The sequence below is a fragment of the Lissotriton vulgaris genome, chromosome 11 (genome assembly GCF_964263255.1).
Source record: "Lissotriton vulgaris chromosome 11, aLisVul1.2, whole genome shotgun sequence".
NCBI classification, from domain to species: domain Eukaryota; kingdom Metazoa; phylum Chordata; class Amphibia; order Caudata; family Salamandridae; genus Lissotriton; species Lissotriton vulgaris.
In genome coordinates, this window is record NC_141699.1 from 1,106,919,961 (window position 1) to 1,106,941,470 (window position 21,510).

The following is a 21,510-nucleotide window of genomic DNA, read 5'->3' on the forward strand; positions in this document are numbered from 1 at the left end:
ATTCCTTGTGAACTATTCTAATAATAATTTCCAAAATCCTGAATCTGTACCTCGAATCTTAGGTAACGTATTAGAGGACCTTGTAGAGTTCCACCCTAAACATTTCTGTGTTATTTAGCTAGGTGATTTTAATAAAAAGATATGCACCCAGGATCCAATGGACCTATGTGGGTTCATAGAGATGTCGCCATTCAACATTTTCATCACAATGCACAGGGCAACGTGCTGAATAGTATCCTAATGTAGAGGCAACTAAACTTACAAAATGCAATACACCCACACACAGGGAACTATTTCCCTACTTTTTAATGAGCTGAATATTCATCCACGTTGGAGTTTTTTATTTCCTCTGAGTTTTTTAGTTGATCCTTAACTTAAGTATCTTGCTTACCAAATTTAGTGACCAAGCCATACTTTCCTGTGCTATGAAGTGGCAGGATTTTAAAATCTGTCAGAAAACTAGAATCCCTAAACCAATCTTCGCTAGAAATAATGGTTTTATACTAAAATGGGACCGGGATGATGCTGCTAGTCCCTTCTCAAATGTTAAGGCATCCAACCAGGAGGGTATTAACACCTGCTTGGACCCTTTCTCAAATCAATCAATGTTAACTGAAGCATTTTGTAAATTACTGCAATACTTTAAATCACATCTTTTTTTTGCTTAATACCAGCTAGCGGTAGTGCACCCTAATGGTGGTATGATAAGAATTGATCCCTGGCCTCCTCAAACTTAAGCAGGCCCTCCAAACCTCTCCTAAAAACCAAGAGAAGGTTTGCAGTTTAAGGAAAACTTAAAAATTAACTAGGGATAGTAGGTTGAGGTACCTTAAACCAGAGGCCTGGGGTAACTTAAAACACGCCTCAGCCCTCCGAGACAGCACCACCTCCGGAAGGTTATTAATGCACCTTTTCTGAAAGATGACGATGGACCCTCCCTCAAGGTCCATATTGATGAAGGCTCCTTGGTTAGATATTTTCAAGGAATTTTTAAGAACAAATGGGATCTTGTTAGTGTTAATGTTATCCCCGGTACAGAGGCCTTTAATTGCCTTTCTATTGAGCTAAGGGAAATTGAATGGGCACTGCTACAATCTTCCTTGAGGAAGACTCCTGGGCCGGATAGGGTCCCCTTGCATATCTTTCTGGCTGATATTTCCTTCTGGTCCCCTCTTTTAATAGTGGCATTTAATGCAATAACCAAGGCAGGTCCACCTCCATCTTGGAAGAACTCTGTCATAATCCAATTTATAAAAAAGGGACGGCTCTATGCCAGCAAACTATCATCCCATCTCCTTGCTCGATAGTACAGCTAAATATATGGGCAGGCTGCTATTAAATAAACTAGAAGCATGGGATAAGGAAAAGAACACCCTTACAGAATTGCAGTATCGGTTTCGCCAGGGGAGGGGCACCATTGTTCAGTGCCTTAATTTGTCACTGATCACAAATAAATATAGTAAAGGTAAAAACTGCCAGTCTTTATATGGCTTTATATGGCTTTCATGGACCTGTCAAAGGCCTTTGACTGCGTGGTGCATAACAAACTTTGGACCATTTTGATGGATATGGGAATAGACAACTTCATTATTAAATTTATAAGAGAGCTTTATAGGGATGCAACCGCTTCAGTGTGCTTTGGTTTGTAAGGTGAATGCACTAAACCCTTTAAAATTGAAAGGGGTGTCAGACAAGGATTTGTTCTGGCCCCCTTTCTGTTTGCTCTATATACATTCAACCTAAATGATGTCTTGATTAAAAGCTCGAAAGACACTTCACAGGTCCAGTTGTCCCACCTCCCTATCCTCCTTTACGCAGACGATGCGGTCGCATTGGCTAGGACTCCCATGGCCCTTCAATATACAGCCTTCATGCATACTTTGGCCCTACATGTAATTAAAGCCAAAACTTTTATCATGGCAATGGGCGCGGGCAGAATGGAGACAGTGAGATATTACTCAGAGGGTGAAAAGATTGAACAGGTGAAACATAAATGTTGATGTAAAACAAAATTGGAAGTCGATGCTGGATAGTCATGCAAACCTAATAGCCCAAAGCATGGCAGCAGTTTGCATATTCTCCCAAAAATCGGGCTGGAGCCAGTTGTAGAAATGCTAAAAATATATTGGGCAAAAACTCATTCAATTGCTACATATGGGGCAGCAGTTTGGGGAATAACTGATTTGACTTCACTTCAAATAGACACATTTATCAAAAGGTTGCTGTCAGTCCCACCTTCTTTTAATAATTTCTCGCACATAAAGAAATTGGATTGCCATTCATTACTAGGCCTGGGCGATAAAGTCCGTTCCGTTTGTCGAATTTGGGTAATTTTGCATTCCGCGGAGAAAGCAAAATTGCCCAAAATTCTGCATTCCGCGACTTCGCGAAATTTTTTGCTTGTTCGCGTTCAAAAAATGCGTGTTCGCAAGATATTTCCCCTGAGCACGCAAACCGTGATTGCGAACAGTAAAAAAGCTTCGCGAACACGCAATTCTGCGTGTTCGCCGAATTTCTGAGTGTTCGTAGATATTTTTTACCGTTTTGCGGAGATTTGCGTACCACAATTACACAAATTCTGCCCACCCCTACTCATTACTGATGCCATCAAATTTGCGCCTCTTTCCCTGTGACTTTCAGAATTGAATAGGGGCACAGTGGGTCTAAACCAGAAAATCCTGATTGATATCCTGAACCTGGACTCACTAAAGAGAGGTGATGCAGGGTCAATAAACATGGGGGGTACTCTTTAAAGAGAGGCAGCTAACTTCAATGAACATGAGGTACTCACTAAAGAGAGATGCTGCAGAGCTCAATGAACACTGCGGTACTCACTAAAGAGAGGTGCTGCAGAGCTCAATGAACACTGCGGTACTCACTAAAGAGATGTGCTGCAGAGCTCAATGAACACTGGGGTACTCACTGAAGAGGGGTGCTGCAGAGCTCAAAGAACACTGGGGTACTCACTAAAGAGAGGTGCTGCAGAGCTCAATGAACACTGCGGTACTCACTAAAGAGAGGTGCTGCAGAGCTCAATGAACACTGCGGTACTCACTAAAGAGATGTGCTGCAGAGCTCAATGAACACTGGGGTACTCACTGAAGAGGGGTGCTGCAGAGCTCAAAGAACACTGGGGTACTCACTAAAGAGAGGTGCTGCAGAGCTCAATGAATATGGAGGTACTCACTAAAGAGAGGCTGCGGTGCTCAATGAACATGAGGGTACTCACTAAAGAGAGGTGCTGCAGAGCTCAATGAACATGAGGGTACTCACTAAAGAGAGATGCTGCAATGTGCAATCAACATAGGGTACTCACTAAAGGGAGGTGCTGCTGAGCGCGATGAACATGGAGGTACTCTTTAAAGAGAGGCAACGAACTTCAATGACCATGTGGTACTCACTAAAGAGAGGTGCTGTGGAGCTCAATGACTATGGGGTATTCCCTAAGTAGGTGCAGCGGGAGGTCAATGAACATGGGGTACTCACTAAAGAGAGCTACAGCAGAACTAAAAGGAGCAAGAGAAATGGGGTATTCACCAAAGTGAGGTGCAATGACTGAAAATAACAAATATTATCGACATTTATGGGATAGAACCATAGCAAGAGGCATCCGGTTACTTTAACAAGTTTGTCTAAGTGTGCCAAATGTAGTCATGGTATGAACACACAGAACACATTTATTTTTGATACTGTAATTTAACATGAAAACAGCTATTGACCAGTGCCAAGATTCATTGGACCGAGGCATGTATAGTGTCATAAATTCAAGGCAATATGTACGGAAATGAGCCGAAAATAATATTGATTCAAATAGAGACACATAGCCGTAGATGGCATAAAACTCTTAATAGCTGAATTTCAAGTTTTTGACGTAATATGGAATGAGTTTGAAAAACATGTGTAAATTAAATATTTTAACAAATAATACAGTTGGGCAAATGAAAAGTTCAACATCCAATTGCACAAATATTTGAGGTGATAGAGAAATCAATACTTGTAGAAAGAAAACAATCAATTTGATGCATGAAAATATAAAACAAATAAAGGTTCCAGGAATGTATTTCCATTTGAACAGCAAGCAAATTAGTACAACATTGTAAGTTAAACAAAGTAAGCATATATAAATTGATGAATGCAGTGAGATTTACAACATCACTAAAAGTTCACAAGTAATTGTCTTTCTTCAAGCAGTGGTCCGATGATATAAATATAATAAGCATAGAAACCAGTGAAAAAAATTGCATTCTTTTAAAACAAAGATGTATACGAACGTCTGCTCCTCAGTGGCCTAAGGTTTGTTGTGCCTTTCCACAGCCTGCGGAGGCTCTAGGTCACCTCCAAAAACAGCAGAGGCTCTAGGTCACCTCCAAAAACAGCAGAGACTCTAGGTCACCTCTACAACCAGCAGAGGCTATGTGCCACCTCTACAACCAACAGAGACTCTGAGTCACCTACACAACCATCAGAGACTGTAGGTTGCCTCCACAGCCAGCAAAGACTATAGATTGCCTTCACAACCAGCAGAGACTCTGTGTCCCCTCTATAACCAGCAGAGACTCTAGGTCTCCACCACAACTGGCAGAGACGCAAGGTCACCTCCACAACCAAGGTGTCCTCCACGACTAGCAGAGACTCTAGGTCACCCCCACAACCAGCTGAGACTCTAGGTCGCCTCCACAACCAGTAGTGACTCTGTCACCTCAACAACGAGCAGAGACTCTGGGTCACCTTCACAACCAACAGTGACTCTAGGCCATCTCCACAAGTGGTAGATATTTTACATCCCCTCCAAAGCCAGCAGAGACTCTAGGTCACCCCAATTCTAATAATTGATCATGGCTCAAACCTAAGGTAAGTCACCTAGGACATTTGTGCTATGACATAGTATACCTCCATTATGTTATATGTGTCCTGAACAGCTTATAGTGCCCTAAACATTCATGAAATAGAAGAAAAGTTATTCTAACTGTTCAAAATAATCCTGATGTAGCTTTTTGCTTCGTCCTTAGGTGCCGGTTGAAGGCCTCGCCATTGTGCACCAGTTCCCATTTTCCTCAGGCCTACAGAGGATGTCGGTTGTCACACAGGTGCCTGGAGGCGACCAGTGCATGGTCTTCATGAAAGGAGCACCAGAGAAGGTGATCAGCTTCTGCAGACCTGAGACAGGTATTCAGAGAAAAACAACTCACCACTGAGCATTTACAACATTAGGAAACCTTGTAACATTCGCTGGCCCCTACTCCATAAGTAAGCATGGTGGCCTCCACCTGAACATTTATATGAAGTTCCAGAACTCTAAGGTGACTTGCAATATTCTTAACACACAAATTTGGGAATATTCCATTTCCTATAATATGTAACGCGTTATAAATTGTACACAGAGATGCAGAGAAATATTGATAATGAAATATTATCTACAACATGTTTACAGCTGGTGAACAGCATTATTAATAGCAAGAAATGATAGAAACTTTATGTAAAAATAGTATTGTGAAAATATAACATCTTGTCAACATATTGCCTTACGGACCCGGTACACCATTTAGTTACAGTTTAGAGTAAGCATTGGCAAAGACAATAGTGCTGGCCTGGGTTAGAAGGTTTGGTGCCAGCATATGCCACAGAAATGACAAGGAAAAAATAAAATACCCTGCCACCTAGACATGACCCCTGTTTGATCGCAACTACAATTTGAAACTTCAAACAATTTACTGATACAGGTGTATTACTATTGATGTTGTTTTAAATAACACATCTCACTGCTGTACAATGCATTTAATTACTTTTGAATAAGCCAAGAATAGAATCACACCTGCACAAGCAGCAATGAAATCACAGGCAGCTGTGAGGTTACAATGTCACCTAAACACACTAAAAAGTGAATAGAAAATAAAAAACATCTAACTGGGCACCTTTTTCAACCAGCCAAATTTAAACAATAATCTCTTACCCATGTGGGTTGATGCTGGATCCTGCGGGGCTAACTTTTTGGTGGATACAAAGCGGTTGAGCCCAGCCGCCTGAGAGAAGCCCACCAGCTGTTTGCGGGCCTGTGCTGATGGCCAGGAGGTTCAGGCGCAATGAGAGGCAGGTGTTGGGACCAGCCCGGTGCCGACAAGATGTTCAGATTTGGCAGCTGAAGGATGGGCAGACTTCCCAACAGGATGCAGCATCAACACACATGGGTAAGACATTTTGTTTAAATTTGGCTGATTGTAAAAGCGGACTCACTTGGGATTACCTTGGCGTCACTACAAGACCCAGCGAAACACGAGGATGGCCACACCCACTGGGGCAGGGACTTGAAATATAACTGTGCGCAAGAAACACAGCTTTTTCATTCTTTGCACAAGCAACACTGAAGAAAGGATGACATTCCTGAAACGTGACTTGTTTGCTTTTATGAAGATGCTTGTTTCCTGAGGGGAGCCTGTTTACAAGTTGTCGACATACAGATGAACTACTTTACTGCCGGTGGCTTCTCTCTGTTGGGGCTAACTTTTTGGTGGAGATATATATATATATATATATATATATATTCAATGAAAAAACCATTGGTTTTAGGCCATATATAGTTAGGGATTTGCATTTACAAAACCTTTTTTTACTCGCATAAAACCATTGAAATTCCATATATAGTTATAAGCGCTAACTATATATCGCGCACCCGCAATCCACTGCTGATGATGTCACATATTACATCATTCATGACATGGTTAGTGACATCACTGATGACATCACTGATGACATCTCAAATGACATCACTGATGACATCACTGATGACAACATCCAGTGACTGTATGTTTCTGTAAAGTAAAAATATGTCTTACATATTGAAGAATGAGTGGATGTATAAGTGTCTGGATGAAGGATTTAGTAGGTGCATGTCTGACTGTATGAGTGAGTGATTAAATGTGTCTCACTGAGTGCATGGGTTAGTGACTAAACTGTCTTAATTTGTGCATCATTATGTCTGTTGTTCTGTAAACTGCTGCATGTGTTGATCAGTAGCTATATGAGTAACTATATGGGTTATTGATTGGTTGCCCAAGTATTTGTATGGGAGACTGAGTGTGTGTGTGGGTGGCTGGGAGGTGTATGACTCTGTGCATAGATGTGTGAGCAGTTGATTCACTAGATGTATGGGTTCAAAAGTGCATGTGGAAACAGCTGTATGGGCGGTTGACTGTGTGCATGAGTGTATTGGTGAATGAATGGATATCTCAGTGCTACATGTCAAAGTAAGTACATATGTAAAACACAGTACATGTGAGAGTTGACATATATAAATAACTGTGCATAAGAGCCAGTGAATATGTGAGTGGCTGTATGGATCATTGTGAACTTGTATCAGGGATTGTATAAGAGAGTAAAGTAAATATGTGTTAGTATATGTTTGAATAAGTAAGGTGTGTATAACTGTATAGTTGAGAAAATGGAGGTGTGATTGATTTTTGGCATAACTGACTAGGTGTGTGAGTAACTCCATGGATGAGTGACAGTCTGTGACTGTCTGTTTACACTGATTGTATCTAAGGTTATATTAGAGTCTGAAGAGGTTCATGGTATTATCACATGAATGATATCATCAGTGATGTTATCAGTCATGTCAAATGAGATGTTTTCAGTGATGTCATCAGTGATGTCATTTGAGATGTCATCAGTGATGTCATCAGTGATGTCACTAACCATGTCATGAATGATGTAATATGTGACATCATCAGCAGTGGATTGCGGGTGCGCGATATATAGTTAGCGCTTATAACTATATATGGAATTTCAATGGTTTTATGCGAGTAAAAAAAGGTTTTGTAAATGCAAATCCCTAACTATATATGGCCTAAAACCAATGGTTTTTTCATTGAATTTTCAAGGTTTTGTAAATGCAAATTCCTAACTATATATCCACTATAACCTATGGTTTTTTCTGTGAATTTCATTGGTTTTTTAATAGCAAATATGAAAAGCTTTAAAATGTCAAGTACGTGATAGATAAAAACATTTTCGTATTTATGCACGCTGATGTGCTTTGAACGCTGCCCCCCCCTCCCCTCTTTTCTCTTAGTAGTACTCTCTCTTTGCAGATAGTGAACGGTAGTTAACGCAGGCCTTTGCCCCCGTTGTAATCCGTCGTGCCTGCTTGTCTCTCCATTTGATTGATTGTTATCCAAGCATTTACTGTTTTAGAATTGGTTCTCTTTGGATCATTCTCTATTTACAAACAAGCACAAAGTCGCAATACTCTGTTTAGTCTTTGCAGATAGTGAAAAATCGTGTAAAAAAATAAAAGTAATCGAGCAAAATCAGTAGGCCACTAATTGGATCTCTTTTTGACCTCGCTAAAATAGAAATATTAGGAACAACCCTTCATGAGAAATACGAAAATAGTGAGATGAACTGAGCTCCACACCATGAGGGCTGCAAGACAGCTCGACTCCGTCACCCACCCCACCCAAAATAACGACAAACCCTATGCAAATATTAAAAATATAGACAACACACCAGCAAAGAAACAGGGTAAAACATTTTATTAAATAACTATTTACATAACTATTTTATACTTTTTATTGCCCGATCCGGCTAGCTCAATCGATCGAGCATGAAACTCATGCACTCTGATAGCAAGCGTTGCTACTGATGCTATGCAGACCAAAACTGGTTTTCAGTTTGTACATTTTTCTAGATTTTTCAATCCAAGGTTGGTTGACTTTGTAGAACGATGGCTTCAGATTTTCAACATACGGTGTGGTGGCGCGGACTGGGAGGGGGCGCTTCGCTCCTGCCCCCTCCCCAAGTAAGTTTTTCATACGTGAAAGTACGTTAATGGTTTTGGTCCCTGAGTTGCTTCAATGTCACTGCCATTCTCAAATGGCATAAGTTCTGGATGTTGGGTGCCATAGTTAAGAGTTCTGAGCAGTGCTTGTAACACTGTCTGAAGCTTATTTCCACCTACTGCAGCTTCACTATTCTCAAAGTAAGTGAGTGTCGTTTGTGGACCTGACTGCATTAGAAAACAATGTGATATGTTACCTTCCTAAACAGCTTGACGGAGGCCCCTGAGGGGCGGTGTGATGGCCATGGACTCGGAGAAGACGCTTGGCTCCGACACCCTCCCCAAGTCTTATAGCACCGGTGTAGCCTGAGATCGCCCCCGACATAGGCGGCCGGCTCCCGGGGTCCGGCGGAACTTTTTGCCTTTTGATGACTCTTCTATTCTGGACCTTGTCCCACAATCCGTTTGACCTGAAGACACGCTGTAGTGGGGCGCCCCTTTACCGTTTCAGTTGCCATTCCGCCCGCTTTTGCTACACTGTGCCTCTTCCGCCATTCTGCTGTTTACCGCCCGCTCTTGCGACTACAGCGTCTCGCTCATCATGTAGTTGAGTTGCTCCCGCTCTTGCGGTGCAGCGATAGGCGGCTGCCACAGGACTCTCAAAATGGCGGCCGGCTCTTCGGTTTTGGACCTGGTCCACTAAAATGGCCCTGGGACACCTTTGAACTCGGACTCTTCCCTGATAGGGCTTGGGTCCCATTCTCGAAAGCGTCCCCTCAGCCGTGAAGATTCTACAAAAGTCTTGGGGGCCTCCGACTCCAGCAGGCTTCTGATGGGGAGCGGCTGCCATGATTGCTCGTGGAATGGCCACGACGGAGCTACGAGATGGTAGTGCTCTCATGCTGACGCCAGCTTTAGTCTGAAACATCCAGAAACACTTTAGACTACCAATTCGATCAGTTCCGGTAGCGCCCCAACATGACCCGGAAGAGAAGAACTTGCCCTCCCCTCTTTGACTGATGGTTCTTCTTGCCTGTCCCCTCTGTTGTCATTTAACAGAACTTTTTGGACTGCTGAAAGGGGTTGTGTTCCGAACGCTGGTTGGTGGAGACATTTTGACTATATTCTTGACCTACGTTGTCGCGTAATGCGTTATATGACATGCCGCGTTAGCGCACCCGGAAGTGATCCGAGGCGCGGCGCGCAGCGCGTAACGTAAGCACAACAGGTCATGTGACTTGTTAATAAAAACTTTTCATTGGTTCATTTTGCTTTTGTTATTTTAATGATGAAAAGCTTGGTCATATGACCTAAAAATTACGCTTTTTATTGTTTTCGAACATTATTTTTTTTAAAACATATATGTTATAATATTCCAGGCTAATGTACTTTCCCGGAAAATTTACAACTGTCCTGCAAGTAAAATATATTCCTTTTTCGAGAAAAAGGGCGTTTCTTCGTTCCATGACGGAGCCGTTGAGTAAAAGAGACTCGGCCTGCTGTCTTAGTCGCCGATACGCCTGATTATCAGATTCTTATCGATCACTTTATGTTGCAGAAATGAAAAACACAACTGCCCTTGACCATTTATCTTTACTGCGTTCCTACATATTATACCTTTTATCCGTCATGTAATTGGACTGCTTTATTTCACTTGCCTTTTACTGATTCGAAAACAGTGACTAAAAGTAAAAACTTTACCAATGTAAATACTACTACCTTTATTGTGAAAATATCAGTATACAAATACGGGCCTATAACCACGTGGGCCGGCCACGGAGCAAACTGAAATCGTATATGATGAGGAGACATTTACACTGTAGAGGAACGTAACGAGCGGGCCATTAGGTTGCAAGAACAAAGGTGTCTAACAGTTGCGGAATCGGTGGACGTACATTTTGTAATTAAAATACGACAGGGCCACTTACAATAACATTTTCTAGATATACATTTGCAGGCAAGGAGTTACGAGTCCCATTTATACCGGCGCCATTTTGTGCGAGGCCGGGCAGGTCCAAGATATAGTCAAAATGTCTCCACCAACCATCGGCCAGACCAGAACCCCTTTCGGCCCTTTATGCTACAAGATGGTGTCTTCCATTCAGAAAATATTGTTGGCAGCATTTTGAAAGGAAACAGAAACAGCCGTTCTCCTAGTGAGTTTCACATTGTTACATTTAGGAAGAATGTTGAAGAGTAGTATGTGGAAAATCTGAAGCCATTTTTCTACAAACTGTCAATCAGACTTGGATAGAAAAAAAAATCCTGAAGAATGTACAAACTGAAAACCAATTTTTGTCTGTATAGCATCAACAGCAACGCTTGAGTCAGCTTTGTGTCAAGCCGCCATTTTCATTCAATCAATAGCGTCCCCCTGCACACATTCAGGGACCTGGTCGTGTCTTCAGATGAAACGGATTGTAGGAAAAGAAGCAGAAAGGAAAAGGAAAAAAGTTCCGCCGGACCTCGGGAGCCGGCCGCCTATGTCATGTGCGACCTTTGGCCACACCAGGGCAATAGTGAAGCTGCAGCAGGTGCACATAAGCTTCAGACAGTCTTACAAACACTGCTCAGAAATCTCAACTGAGGCACTCAACATCCAGGACTTGCCATTCGGATCTTGGCGCCTTGTGCTGGTTCCGACCTATTCACACATCGGTCCACTACTGACATCACCTCATAAGCCAACGGGGCACCCCACGCCGACTTTCGGCGCAGCATTGTAGGATGGCCACACCAGTGCGGCAACTTGCTGGACACCACCTCGGTGCCATCCGGATCTCGGCGCGTTCGAGTCACTGTGCCGGAAGAGTGACCGGAACTCAGCTGAACACGCCGTCTTTCGGCGCAGCATTGTAGGATGGCCACACCAGTGCGGCAATTTGCTGGACACCACCTCGGTGCCATCCGGATCTCGGCACGTTCGACTCACTGTACCGCAAGAGTGACCGGAACTCAGCTGGACACGCCGTCTTTCGGCGCAGCATTGTAGGATGGCCACACCAGTGCGGCAATTTGCTTGACACCACCTCGGTGCCATCCGGATCTCAGCGCGTTGTGCTGCCTTCGGCCTATTCGCACATCGGTCCGCTACTGACGCCGCCTCACGTGCCAACGGATTTTCTATGCTTTTTGTAGCCCTATGCCGCATAACAGGTCATGTGACTTGTTTATAAAACTTTTCATTGGATCATTTTACTTTTGGTTTCCTAAAGATGGAAGGCTTGGTCATATGACCTAAAAATAACACTTTTCATTGGTTTAGAACATTTTTTTTCCCAAACAATGAAAGCCCCACCTTGTTTCTGGATCATTCAGACTGAAGCTGGCATCAGCATGAGAGCACCACCATCTCGTGGCTCCGTCGTGGTCATTCCGCGAGCAATCATGGCAGCCGCTCCCCACCGGAAGCCTGCGGGAGTCGGGGGCCCCCAAGACTTTTGTAGAATCTTCACGGCTGAGGGGACGCTTTTCGAGAATGGAGCCCAAGCCCTAGCAGGCAAGCGTCCGAGTTCCAAGGTGTCCCAGGGCCATTTCAGTGGACCAGGCCCAAAACCGAAGAGCCGTCCGCCATTTTAAGAGTCATGTGGCAGGCGCCTATCGCTGCACTGCAAGAGTGGGAGCAACTCAACAACATGGTGAGCGAGACGCTGTAGCCGCAAGAGCGGGCGCAACTCAGCTGGATGGCCGCCACCTGGGGAGGCCCGTTCACGCCGCCTCCCCCACGCGCCCCCCCCCCCCCCCCGGGCCGCCGCACGCAAATTTTCGGAGCAGCATTGTAGGATACCAAAACCAGTGCGGCAGTTTACTGGACATCACCTGGGTGCCATCAACATCTCAGCGCGTTCTGCTGCCTTGGGACTATTCGCACAACAGACCGCTACTGACGAGGCCTCCCCCCGCACCACCCGGGACGCCCCACGCCAATTTTCGGAGCAGCATTGTAGGATACCAAAACCAGTGCGGCACCCAGGCGACATCACCTGGGTGCCGTCCAGAACTCTGCACGTTGTGCTGCCTTGGGACTATTCGCACAAAAGACAGCTTCTGACCATTGTTGCTTTTTTGGGTGAAAAATTTTAAATGTTTTTACAGTTTTTGTTCCGTTCATTATAGTTAAATGTTAATAAAGTTTTAAAATCTAACTTTGTTGGAGTGCTATATATGTTTAAAAAATCGGGTGAATGGGGCCTTGAATCAGATTATTGTCATGTGTGGGCTTTGCAAGTGTACTGCTACAAGATCGGACATTTCAAACTCAAATGCACGTTCTTTTTCTTACCTTTCCGAAGCATGGAGCGCAATAGCAGGCAGAGAAAGGGTGATGCACGTGCTGAACACTGCCTGGCCTGGCAAGTTGCTGGCAGTGCCCCCCCCCGCCCGCTCCTGAAAGAGGGCACACACACACCGCCGCCCCGAGTACTTCATAAATCTTTAAAAGACCATGCGCTTGTTCATGAGGCTTAAATGGTTTATCACCCCTTCTAGAACCCCTGCATCGACCCTCTGACGTTTCCTGGAAGAATTAGCACGTAACACAATACCAAGCCCTGTCAGCTGAAACCCCGAGAAATCATGGGGCATATTATCAAGGGGGGTTATTTCCGCTTTTTTGGCTTTAAAAGCCCAAAAAAAAAGAGATAAAATTATCTCCCTATTACCAAGCTGTCGCTAACACCAGTTAGTGACAGCTAAAAGGAGATAGCGACCATCTTGGGCCCCGCTTTGCATATCAGTGATATTTATCACTAATGACATGCAAAGTGGGCGTGCCAAGATTTTAGCGACTGGAAACAGTCCCTAACCATCGCTATCTCCTATTACCAACTTTTGGAGATATTCGCGCTAAGCGCGAATATCTCCAAAACCTAACACCTGCCCTGAGCAGTTTTAGCCATGTTATCCAATGGGAAGTGGATAACATGGCTAAGAGCATTTGCTGGATAATGCATGAATATCGCTGACTTTTCAACGATATTCATGCATTGCGGCCGTTTTTTATCGCATTTGCGATAAACCTTGCTAATAGCGAGGTTTATGTGCGATAAAATTCGCCGATGTGCGGCGATAATTTTTGTCTCTAAACAAGTTAGAGACAAAAATTATCGCTAGTTGTTGGTAATATGCCCCCGGGTTTTTGCTTGCAGGAATCGGGAGGCGGGAGACTAGCACTGAAATCAGTAGTCTCACGCCTGAATCGGGAAGGTTGGCATGTCTGGATACTGTACAGCTGGGGCCATAAACTACATCCGCAGGGCTAGGTGATAGCTTAGGTCCGGCCTGGACAATCGGACACAGAGGAAGAGGAGTGTCAGAGGGTGCGGTAGTGAATAGGGTGAAAGGGAGGTGTCGGGCGGGCACAGGGTGTGATTCTCAGAGAAGAGCAGCGCAGATGGGGGGAAGTATATGGCCCATGCATGAGAGAAAGAGCGGGGGTGACCAGTGCGTGGGGGAGATGCTTGCGAGGGTGGGGAGCCATGCTGAGGATCGGCGGCGTGCAGAGAGTGGCCCTGGTCAAGGCATCTAAAATGGCTGCCGTGCACGACAGAATTGTGGCATTGGACAAAAACGCAAGATGGCGCAGACAATTTTATCAATAAGGATTCATTTATAACAAAATATTTACTCGCAGTGACAAAATGGTGGTCAACACTTCCTGATTTCCATCGAATCGAACGTTAACAAACGTCACGCAGCAAAAAAAAAAAAAAAAAGCTCACGCACAGAGCAGTTTTTAGCCATGTTATCCAATGGAAGGTGGATAACATGGCTAAGAGCATTTGCTGGATAATGCATGAATATCGCTGACTTTTCAGCGATATTCATGCATTGTGGCCGATGTGCGGCGATAATTTTTGTCTCTAAACAATTAAAACGAAGCACAAAATGGCGAATTCCCGTTTCGCCACCAGTTTGCGGCCCAGTTCGCGGCCCGTGAAGCGCTTCTACCGTGAAAAATCATTTTTTTTTTATTTTCCCCACGGGACCCTTTAATAACCCCAACAACATTCCTAGGGGGTCAAGAGGGGTATACCTTGCCCCCTTTCAATAAATTCCCCCTTCGTTTTTCACCTCTTCTTCTCTCTCGATCCTACCGAGAGATAAGATGGCGGCCGCTCCGGACTGTTTAGAATGTTGACAGACACCGGAGAGCCAATCAGCTTTCTGTTATCCAATGGAAGGTGGATAACATGGCTAAGAGCATTTGCTGGATAATGCATGAATATCGCTGACTTTTCAGCGATATTCATGCATTGTGGCCAATGTGCGGCGATAATTTTTGTCTCTAAACAATTAAAACGAAGCACAAAATGGCGAATTCCCGTTTCGCTACCAGTTTGCGGCCCAGTTCGCGGCCCGTGAAGCGCTTCTACCGTGAAAAATCATTTTTTTTTATTTTCCCCACGGGACCCTTTAATAACCCCAACAACAATCCTAGGGGGTCAAGAGGGGTATACCTTGCCCCCTTTCATTAAATTCCCCCTTCGTTTTTCACCTCTTCTTCTCTCTCGATCCTACCGAGAGATAAGATGGCGGCCGCTCCAGACTGTTTAGAATGTTGACAGACACCGGAGAGCCAATCAGCTTTCTGCGCGCAAAGTTCCGTTTCGCGAAAAGTAAGCGGACCGGATCGCTGCCCGGAGCGCTGTTACAGATATATATCTTGTTTTGAACGTTAATTTCTCAAAAACTACTGGAGCACATATATTGAGACCTAGCAAAGGCACATCGGGCTAACAGTCCCTACAATTTTGCCAAGTTTCGTGAAAATCCATTCAGCCGTTCGGGCTAAAAGTGAGTCCAACCGCCCTATGGAAATTAACATGGGAAAAACGCGTTTTGGGACCCCCCTTTTTTCTCGGCCCCCCCTTGACGACCCCCCCCCAAATTTCCAGGAGCTGCTCAGAAACAAAATGTGCCATTTTCCTGAAAATTTCAGCCAATTCCGTCCACAAACGCCAAAGTTATTAGACATAGAATTTTCAAAAATGCCATAGGGAAAAAATCCTAACTATATATACCTACTGGCGACCGCCAGTAGGTAATATATATATATATATATATATATATATATATATATATATATATATATATATATATATATATATATATATTAACCCTGGGCGAAGAACTACGCTCCGTTCGCGGAGTTTGCGGAGTTTCGGCAACTCCGCGCTCCGCGGAGAACGCGAAGTTGTCGAATACTCCGCAAACTGCTGCGTAGCGTAGTTCTCGCGCGCTCAATAGCATTTTCGCGTGCGCGAGGATGCTTGTCGGTAAGATCGAGTTGCCGAACACGCAGAAACTGCAATCTGGCACAGAATAACTCGCGAACACGTTAGCAGTGACCGGAAATAAGGGGACGCGAGCGGGCGGGACAAACCTCTTGGGTAACTTCGCGCGCTACACATCCCGAGCATGCAGGCAATCAATCAATCAATCAATCAGGATATTTGTATAGCGCGCTACTCACCCAGAGGGTCTCAAGGCGCTTGGGGGAGGGGGGTCCGCTACTGCTCGAATAGCCATGTCTTGAGTTGCTTCATGAAGCAGAGGTGGTCTTGGGTCAGGCGGAGGTGGATGGGGAGGGAGTTGCAAGCCTTGGCTGCCAGGTAGGAGAAGGATCTTCCTCCCATGGTGGATCTTCGGATGCGTGGCACGGCAGCGAGGGCGTGGCTGGTCGATCGTAGCTGGCGGGTGGGCGTGTAGAAGGTCAGGCGGTTGTTGAGGTACCTGGGGCCCAGGTCATGGAGGGCCTTGTGTGCGTGGGTGAGGAGTTGGAACGTGATTCTCTTGCTGACGGGGAGCCAGTGAAGGTCTCTCAGGTGTCCGGAGATGTGGCTGTGTCGGGGGATGTCCAAGATGAGTCATGCGGAGGCGTTCTGGATGAGTTAGAGTCTTTTCTGGAGTTTGGCTGTGGTTCTGGTATAGAGGGTGTTTCCGTAGTCCAGTCGGCTGGTGACGAGTGCCTGTGTGACCGTTTTCCTGGTTTCGGTGGCGAGCCATCGGAAGATCTTTCGGAGCATGCGTAGGATGTTGAAGCATGGGTGCGCTTCCCAGGGCAGGGGGCCACCAGGCGTCGTCCCAGGCGGAGAGTGATGATCCAAGGATGAGGACTTCCGTCTTGTCTGAGTTCAGTTTCAGGCGGATGTTCCTCATCCACTCGACTACGTCTTTCATCCCTTCGTGTAGGTTGGTTCTGGCGGTTCCTGGGTCGTTGGTGAGGGAGAGGATCAGCTGGGTGTCGTCGGCATAGGAGATGATGTTGAGGTTGTGTTGGCGTACGATGGCTGCGAGGGGGCTCATGTAGACGTTGAGGGTGGGGCTGAGTGATGATCCTTGTGGTACGCCGTATATGACTTCGGTGGCCTTGGATCTGTACGGGGGAGGCAGACTCTCTGGGTTCTTCCGGTGAGGAACGAGATGATCCACTCCAGTGCCTTCTCTTGGATTCTGATGTTGCTGAGGCACTGCACTAGGGTGCGGTGGCAGACCGTATCGAATGCTGCGGAGAGGTCCAGGAGGATGAGGGCCACTGTTTCCCAGTTGTCGAGCAGGACTCGGATGTCGTCAGTGGCTGCGATGAGGGCGGTCTCGGTGCTGTGGTTGGCGCGGAAGCCGGACTGCGAGTGGTCGAGGCTGGTTGGGCGAGCGCAATTGGTGATCCACTGTGTGAGGTTGTTGGCTGCTTGGTTGGGGTACGTTGAGCTGGCGGGAGGGTTCTGGCTCAGTGAAGTGGTGAGCTGGTCGGTGGTGATCTTGTTCCAGTTCCTGCGGGGAACCTGTTGCGGTTGGTGGTGAGTCGTGGTCTTTCTGAAGCTGAAGTGGACGCAGCTGTGGTTTGTCCAGTGGAGTCCGGTGGAGTGGCTGAAGGAGATGTACTTGCTGGAGGAGAAGACTGGGTCAAGCATGTGTCCGGCATAGTGGGTGGGGGTGTTCACCAGTTGCATGAGTCCGAGGTTGGCGAGGTTGTCCAGCAGGGTGGTGGTGGTGTTGTCGTTGTTGTTCTCCAGGTGGAAGTTGAGGTCCCCTAGGAGGATGTAGTCAGCGGAGGCGAGGGCGTGCGGGCTGATGAAGTCTGCGATGTCTTCGCTGAATTGTGTGCGAGGACCTGGGGTTCTGTAGATGAGGGTGCCTCTGAGTGTGGTCTTGGGGTCGGTGTGTATCTGGAAGTGAAGATGTTAAGTGGCTGTGAGGGTGTCGTCTGAGTTGGTCGTGATGCGGATGGTGTTCTTGTGGACGATGGCGATGCCTCCTCCTGTCTCGTTGACGCGGTCTCTCCGGGTGATCTTGTATCCGTCCGGGATGGCGACGGCGATGTCGGGCGCTGAGGAGGCGTTCATCCATGTTTCCGTGAAAAAGGCGACGTCTGGAGTTGTGGTGTCGAGCAGGTTCCAGAGTTCCATGGCGCTCCCGAAGACGAAAAATGGCTCGCGAACGGGTCAAGCAAGCTACTACGCATGCTCGCGGAGCTATGCGTAGTTTCGCGGAGTGCAAGTGCATCTTCGCGTAGCTCGCGGAGTGCGGCTACGCGAACTACGCCCAGGGTTAATATATATATATAAAAACTCGTCCCAACACTCCAACACTGCCAGATAACACGCAGTCTCGAAAAGACGAAGAGAGGAACCCAGGAATGGTGCCAAACAAAGTGCGTATTTATTTAAGCTCAATTTTGCTCAGCATGCCCGCCATTACGCGTTTCGACAGTATCCACTGTCTTGATCACATATATATATATATATATATATATATATCCAACGTAATCAGGAAGCACCAAAGGGGAAGACCGTAGGAAGCAGGAAATGAAACATCGCGTTGTGATCTGCTGATGAAAAGCACCTGCCTGTGTAGGCGTGGCACTCCCTGTGGTAACCTGAAACGCGTCTGGCATAAAGAAACTAAGAGAGGCTTGAGTTTGGAGTTGCATTTTCAGCAGGTGTTCGAGAAAAATAAAAGAATTATTGTAAGCTTCCTACGGTCTTCCCCTTTGGTGCTTCCTGATTACGTTGGATGTTTGGGGCTTTGCACGCCTTACAGGGAAAGACCTACTGTGACTGGGCGGGTCTGTCCGAGCTTCGAATCAAGCAAGGAAAATACAGAGGGAGCAGCGCATGTGGCATTTCAGGGATGCTGCTTGCACAGAGTTCATTTCTCGTCCACCATAAAGCAGGAAAGTGACTTACTCCAGGCACAGTGCATCAACCCACTGGGGTGAAATATTATTTGCCGAATTTGAGGAAATGAACATGGCACCCACTCGGGGATTATGGACTACAAGCACCATGAGGCACAGGGAGTGCCACGCCTACACAGGCAGGTGCTTTTCATCAGCAGATCACAACGCGATGTTTCATTTCCTGCTTCTTGCCACTGAGGAAAGGTGTTGGTAACCGGAAACGCGTCTGGCATAAAGAAACTAAGAGAGGCTTGAGTTTGGAGTTGCATTTTCAGCAGGTGTTCGAGAAAATTAAAAAAAATAAAAAAGAATTATTGTAAGCTTCCTACGTTCTTCCCCTTTGGTGCTTCCTGATTACGTTGGATATATATATATATATATATATATATATATATATATATATATATATATATATATATATATATATATATATATATATATTCACTGAAAAAAACCATAGGTTTCACACATGTTATAGTTAGCTGGACATTTCACTCATACAAAACCATTGAAACTTCCCTATCCCAATTGTCCTTATGTAGGGCCTTTTGTAATTTTGTTTAGGCCTTTGTGCATGCGTTGTTAAACCAGCCTTTAAAAGTCTCTCTTCGGTGCTTACGTTCAACATGCAGGGGTTTGTTAATTACACCCGTTATATCTTTAAAATATTTTATCACCTCTTTAGATGGAGTTAGGGGGTTCAAACATTTTAATATGGCATCTAGAGATTTTGACACAACCATGTTTGTAATTGTTTGAGGATCAACTTTATCCCATTTAAGGGAATATCAATTTACTTTGTCGATCTTTAAATTTATAATAAGTCAGTTAAACAATACATTTTAGAAAAAAAAAATCCATTTAGACACTTATTTACCCATTTATTCTTCCATCGACTTTTAGCTATACATATATAAAAAATATTTATTTTCCAGAAAGACACACATTCACTGGATGATGTCATCAGTGATGTCATTTGAGATGTCATCAGTGATGTCATGAGTGATGTCACTGACCATGTCATGAGTGATGTAATATCTGACGTCATCAGCAGTGCATTGCGGGCGTGTGAGTTATAGTTAGCTGAACTAACTATAACGGGGGAATTTCAATGGTTTGTATGAGTGAAATGACCAGCTAACTATAACGTGTGTGAAACCTGCTCTCTCTTTCAAATACACATGGTTTTCTGCATGTGGAGCAGCATCTTAGCTGCTCCCCATGAAGAAAAGCAATGCTGGCTCCCGCAGGAAGTGGGGAGCTGGCAGGGACCGTGGGGGGCTTGGGGACCCCCCATGGACCCAACGAGCAGGGCCAGGCCCTAGGGGATGGGGTCCCCGGGGCCAGAAGTGGCCCGGGGGGAGCCACACAGCCCCCCTCCCCTCCCAAAAAATTTTTAAATAAAAATCTGGCCGGCCCCGGGGGATGGGGTCCCCGGGGCCAAAAGTGGCTACAGGAGGGGGGAAAGCAGCCCCCCTCCTAATTAGAAAAATTAAATTAAAAAAAGGCCCATGCCCCGGGGATGGGGTCCCGGGGTAGAGTATGGCCTTGGGAGGGGGGCCCCGTGGCCCCCTTCTCGATTTAAAAAAAGAAAAATTGGGGGCAGGTCCTGGGGAATGGGGTCCCCAGGGCCAAAAAAAAGAAAAAGAACGGGGCTGCACAGCCCCCCTTCTTAAAAGAAAAAAAAAAAAGGGATCGGGCAAAGGCCACACCCCCTCCCTGCACTTCTCGGCAAACGCGCCCCCCTGCAGCCTTTGCAGAGGGAGAACTAATTCCCCTTGCATACTGGGGGTCCCTGGGGGCCAACTAGCCTACCAGGAACCTCCAGTATGCACCAGGGGCTGCGTTGCAGAGAGGTGTAAAAAGGGGCGTGGCCTCAGAACACCTCTCTGCAACGCAGCCCCCTGGTGCATACTGGAGGTTCCTGGTGGGCTAGTGGGCCCCCAGGGACCCCCAGTATGCAAGGGTACTTAATCCCCCAACTTAGGGCGTGTTTGCACAGTTGGGAAGCTATGGGGCGGGGCTTGAGGTGATATGTATGCATACATGCCCTGTGGCATGTTTTAAGTTGGGGAATTAATTCCTCTTCAATCCAGAGGTCCCCTAGGCTCCAACTAGTCCAACAGATACCTCCAGTAAGTGCCACAGAGCTGTGTTGCAGAGTATAGTAAAAATGGGGCGCGCCCTCTGAACACCTTTCTGCAACACAGCTCCCTGGCGCATACTGGAGGTACCTGGTGGGCTAGTTGGCTCACAGGGGACCTCATGATTGAAGAGGAATTAATTCCCAAACCTAAAACGCGCCACAGGGCGTGTTTGCACACATGTCACCTTAGGCCCCGCCCCTTCCTTCACTATTGAGCGAAATATTCCTCTAAAATCAGCCGCACTACAAATTCCGATTTACTCACCTGTTATCACGAGAGACGTCAGTGCTGCATCTTTGAGCCCAGTACAGACCCTGAAAAATAAATGTAACCATACTTACAGTAACTTGAATTTCCTTCCATAGGTTAACATTGACTGGTTTCACCTGGACATTTTTCTAAGTGTGGAG

At 45.8% G+C, this 21,510-nt stretch overlaps 1 protein-coding gene across 1 annotated transcript in view; it reads left to right on the forward strand.

Annotated features, from left to right (window-relative positions):
• LOC147684248 (putative cation-transporting ATPase 13A4) overlaps positions 1–21,510 on the forward strand; it is a 387,249-nt gene that overhangs the window by 162,034 nt on the left and 203,705 nt on the right. The window contains exon 17 of the mRNA XM_086944648.1: positions 5,010–5,166. Coding sequence (XP_086800774.1) covers positions 5,010–5,166 — 157 coding nt within the window. The remainder of the gene's footprint in view (positions 1–5,009; positions 5,167–21,510) is intronic.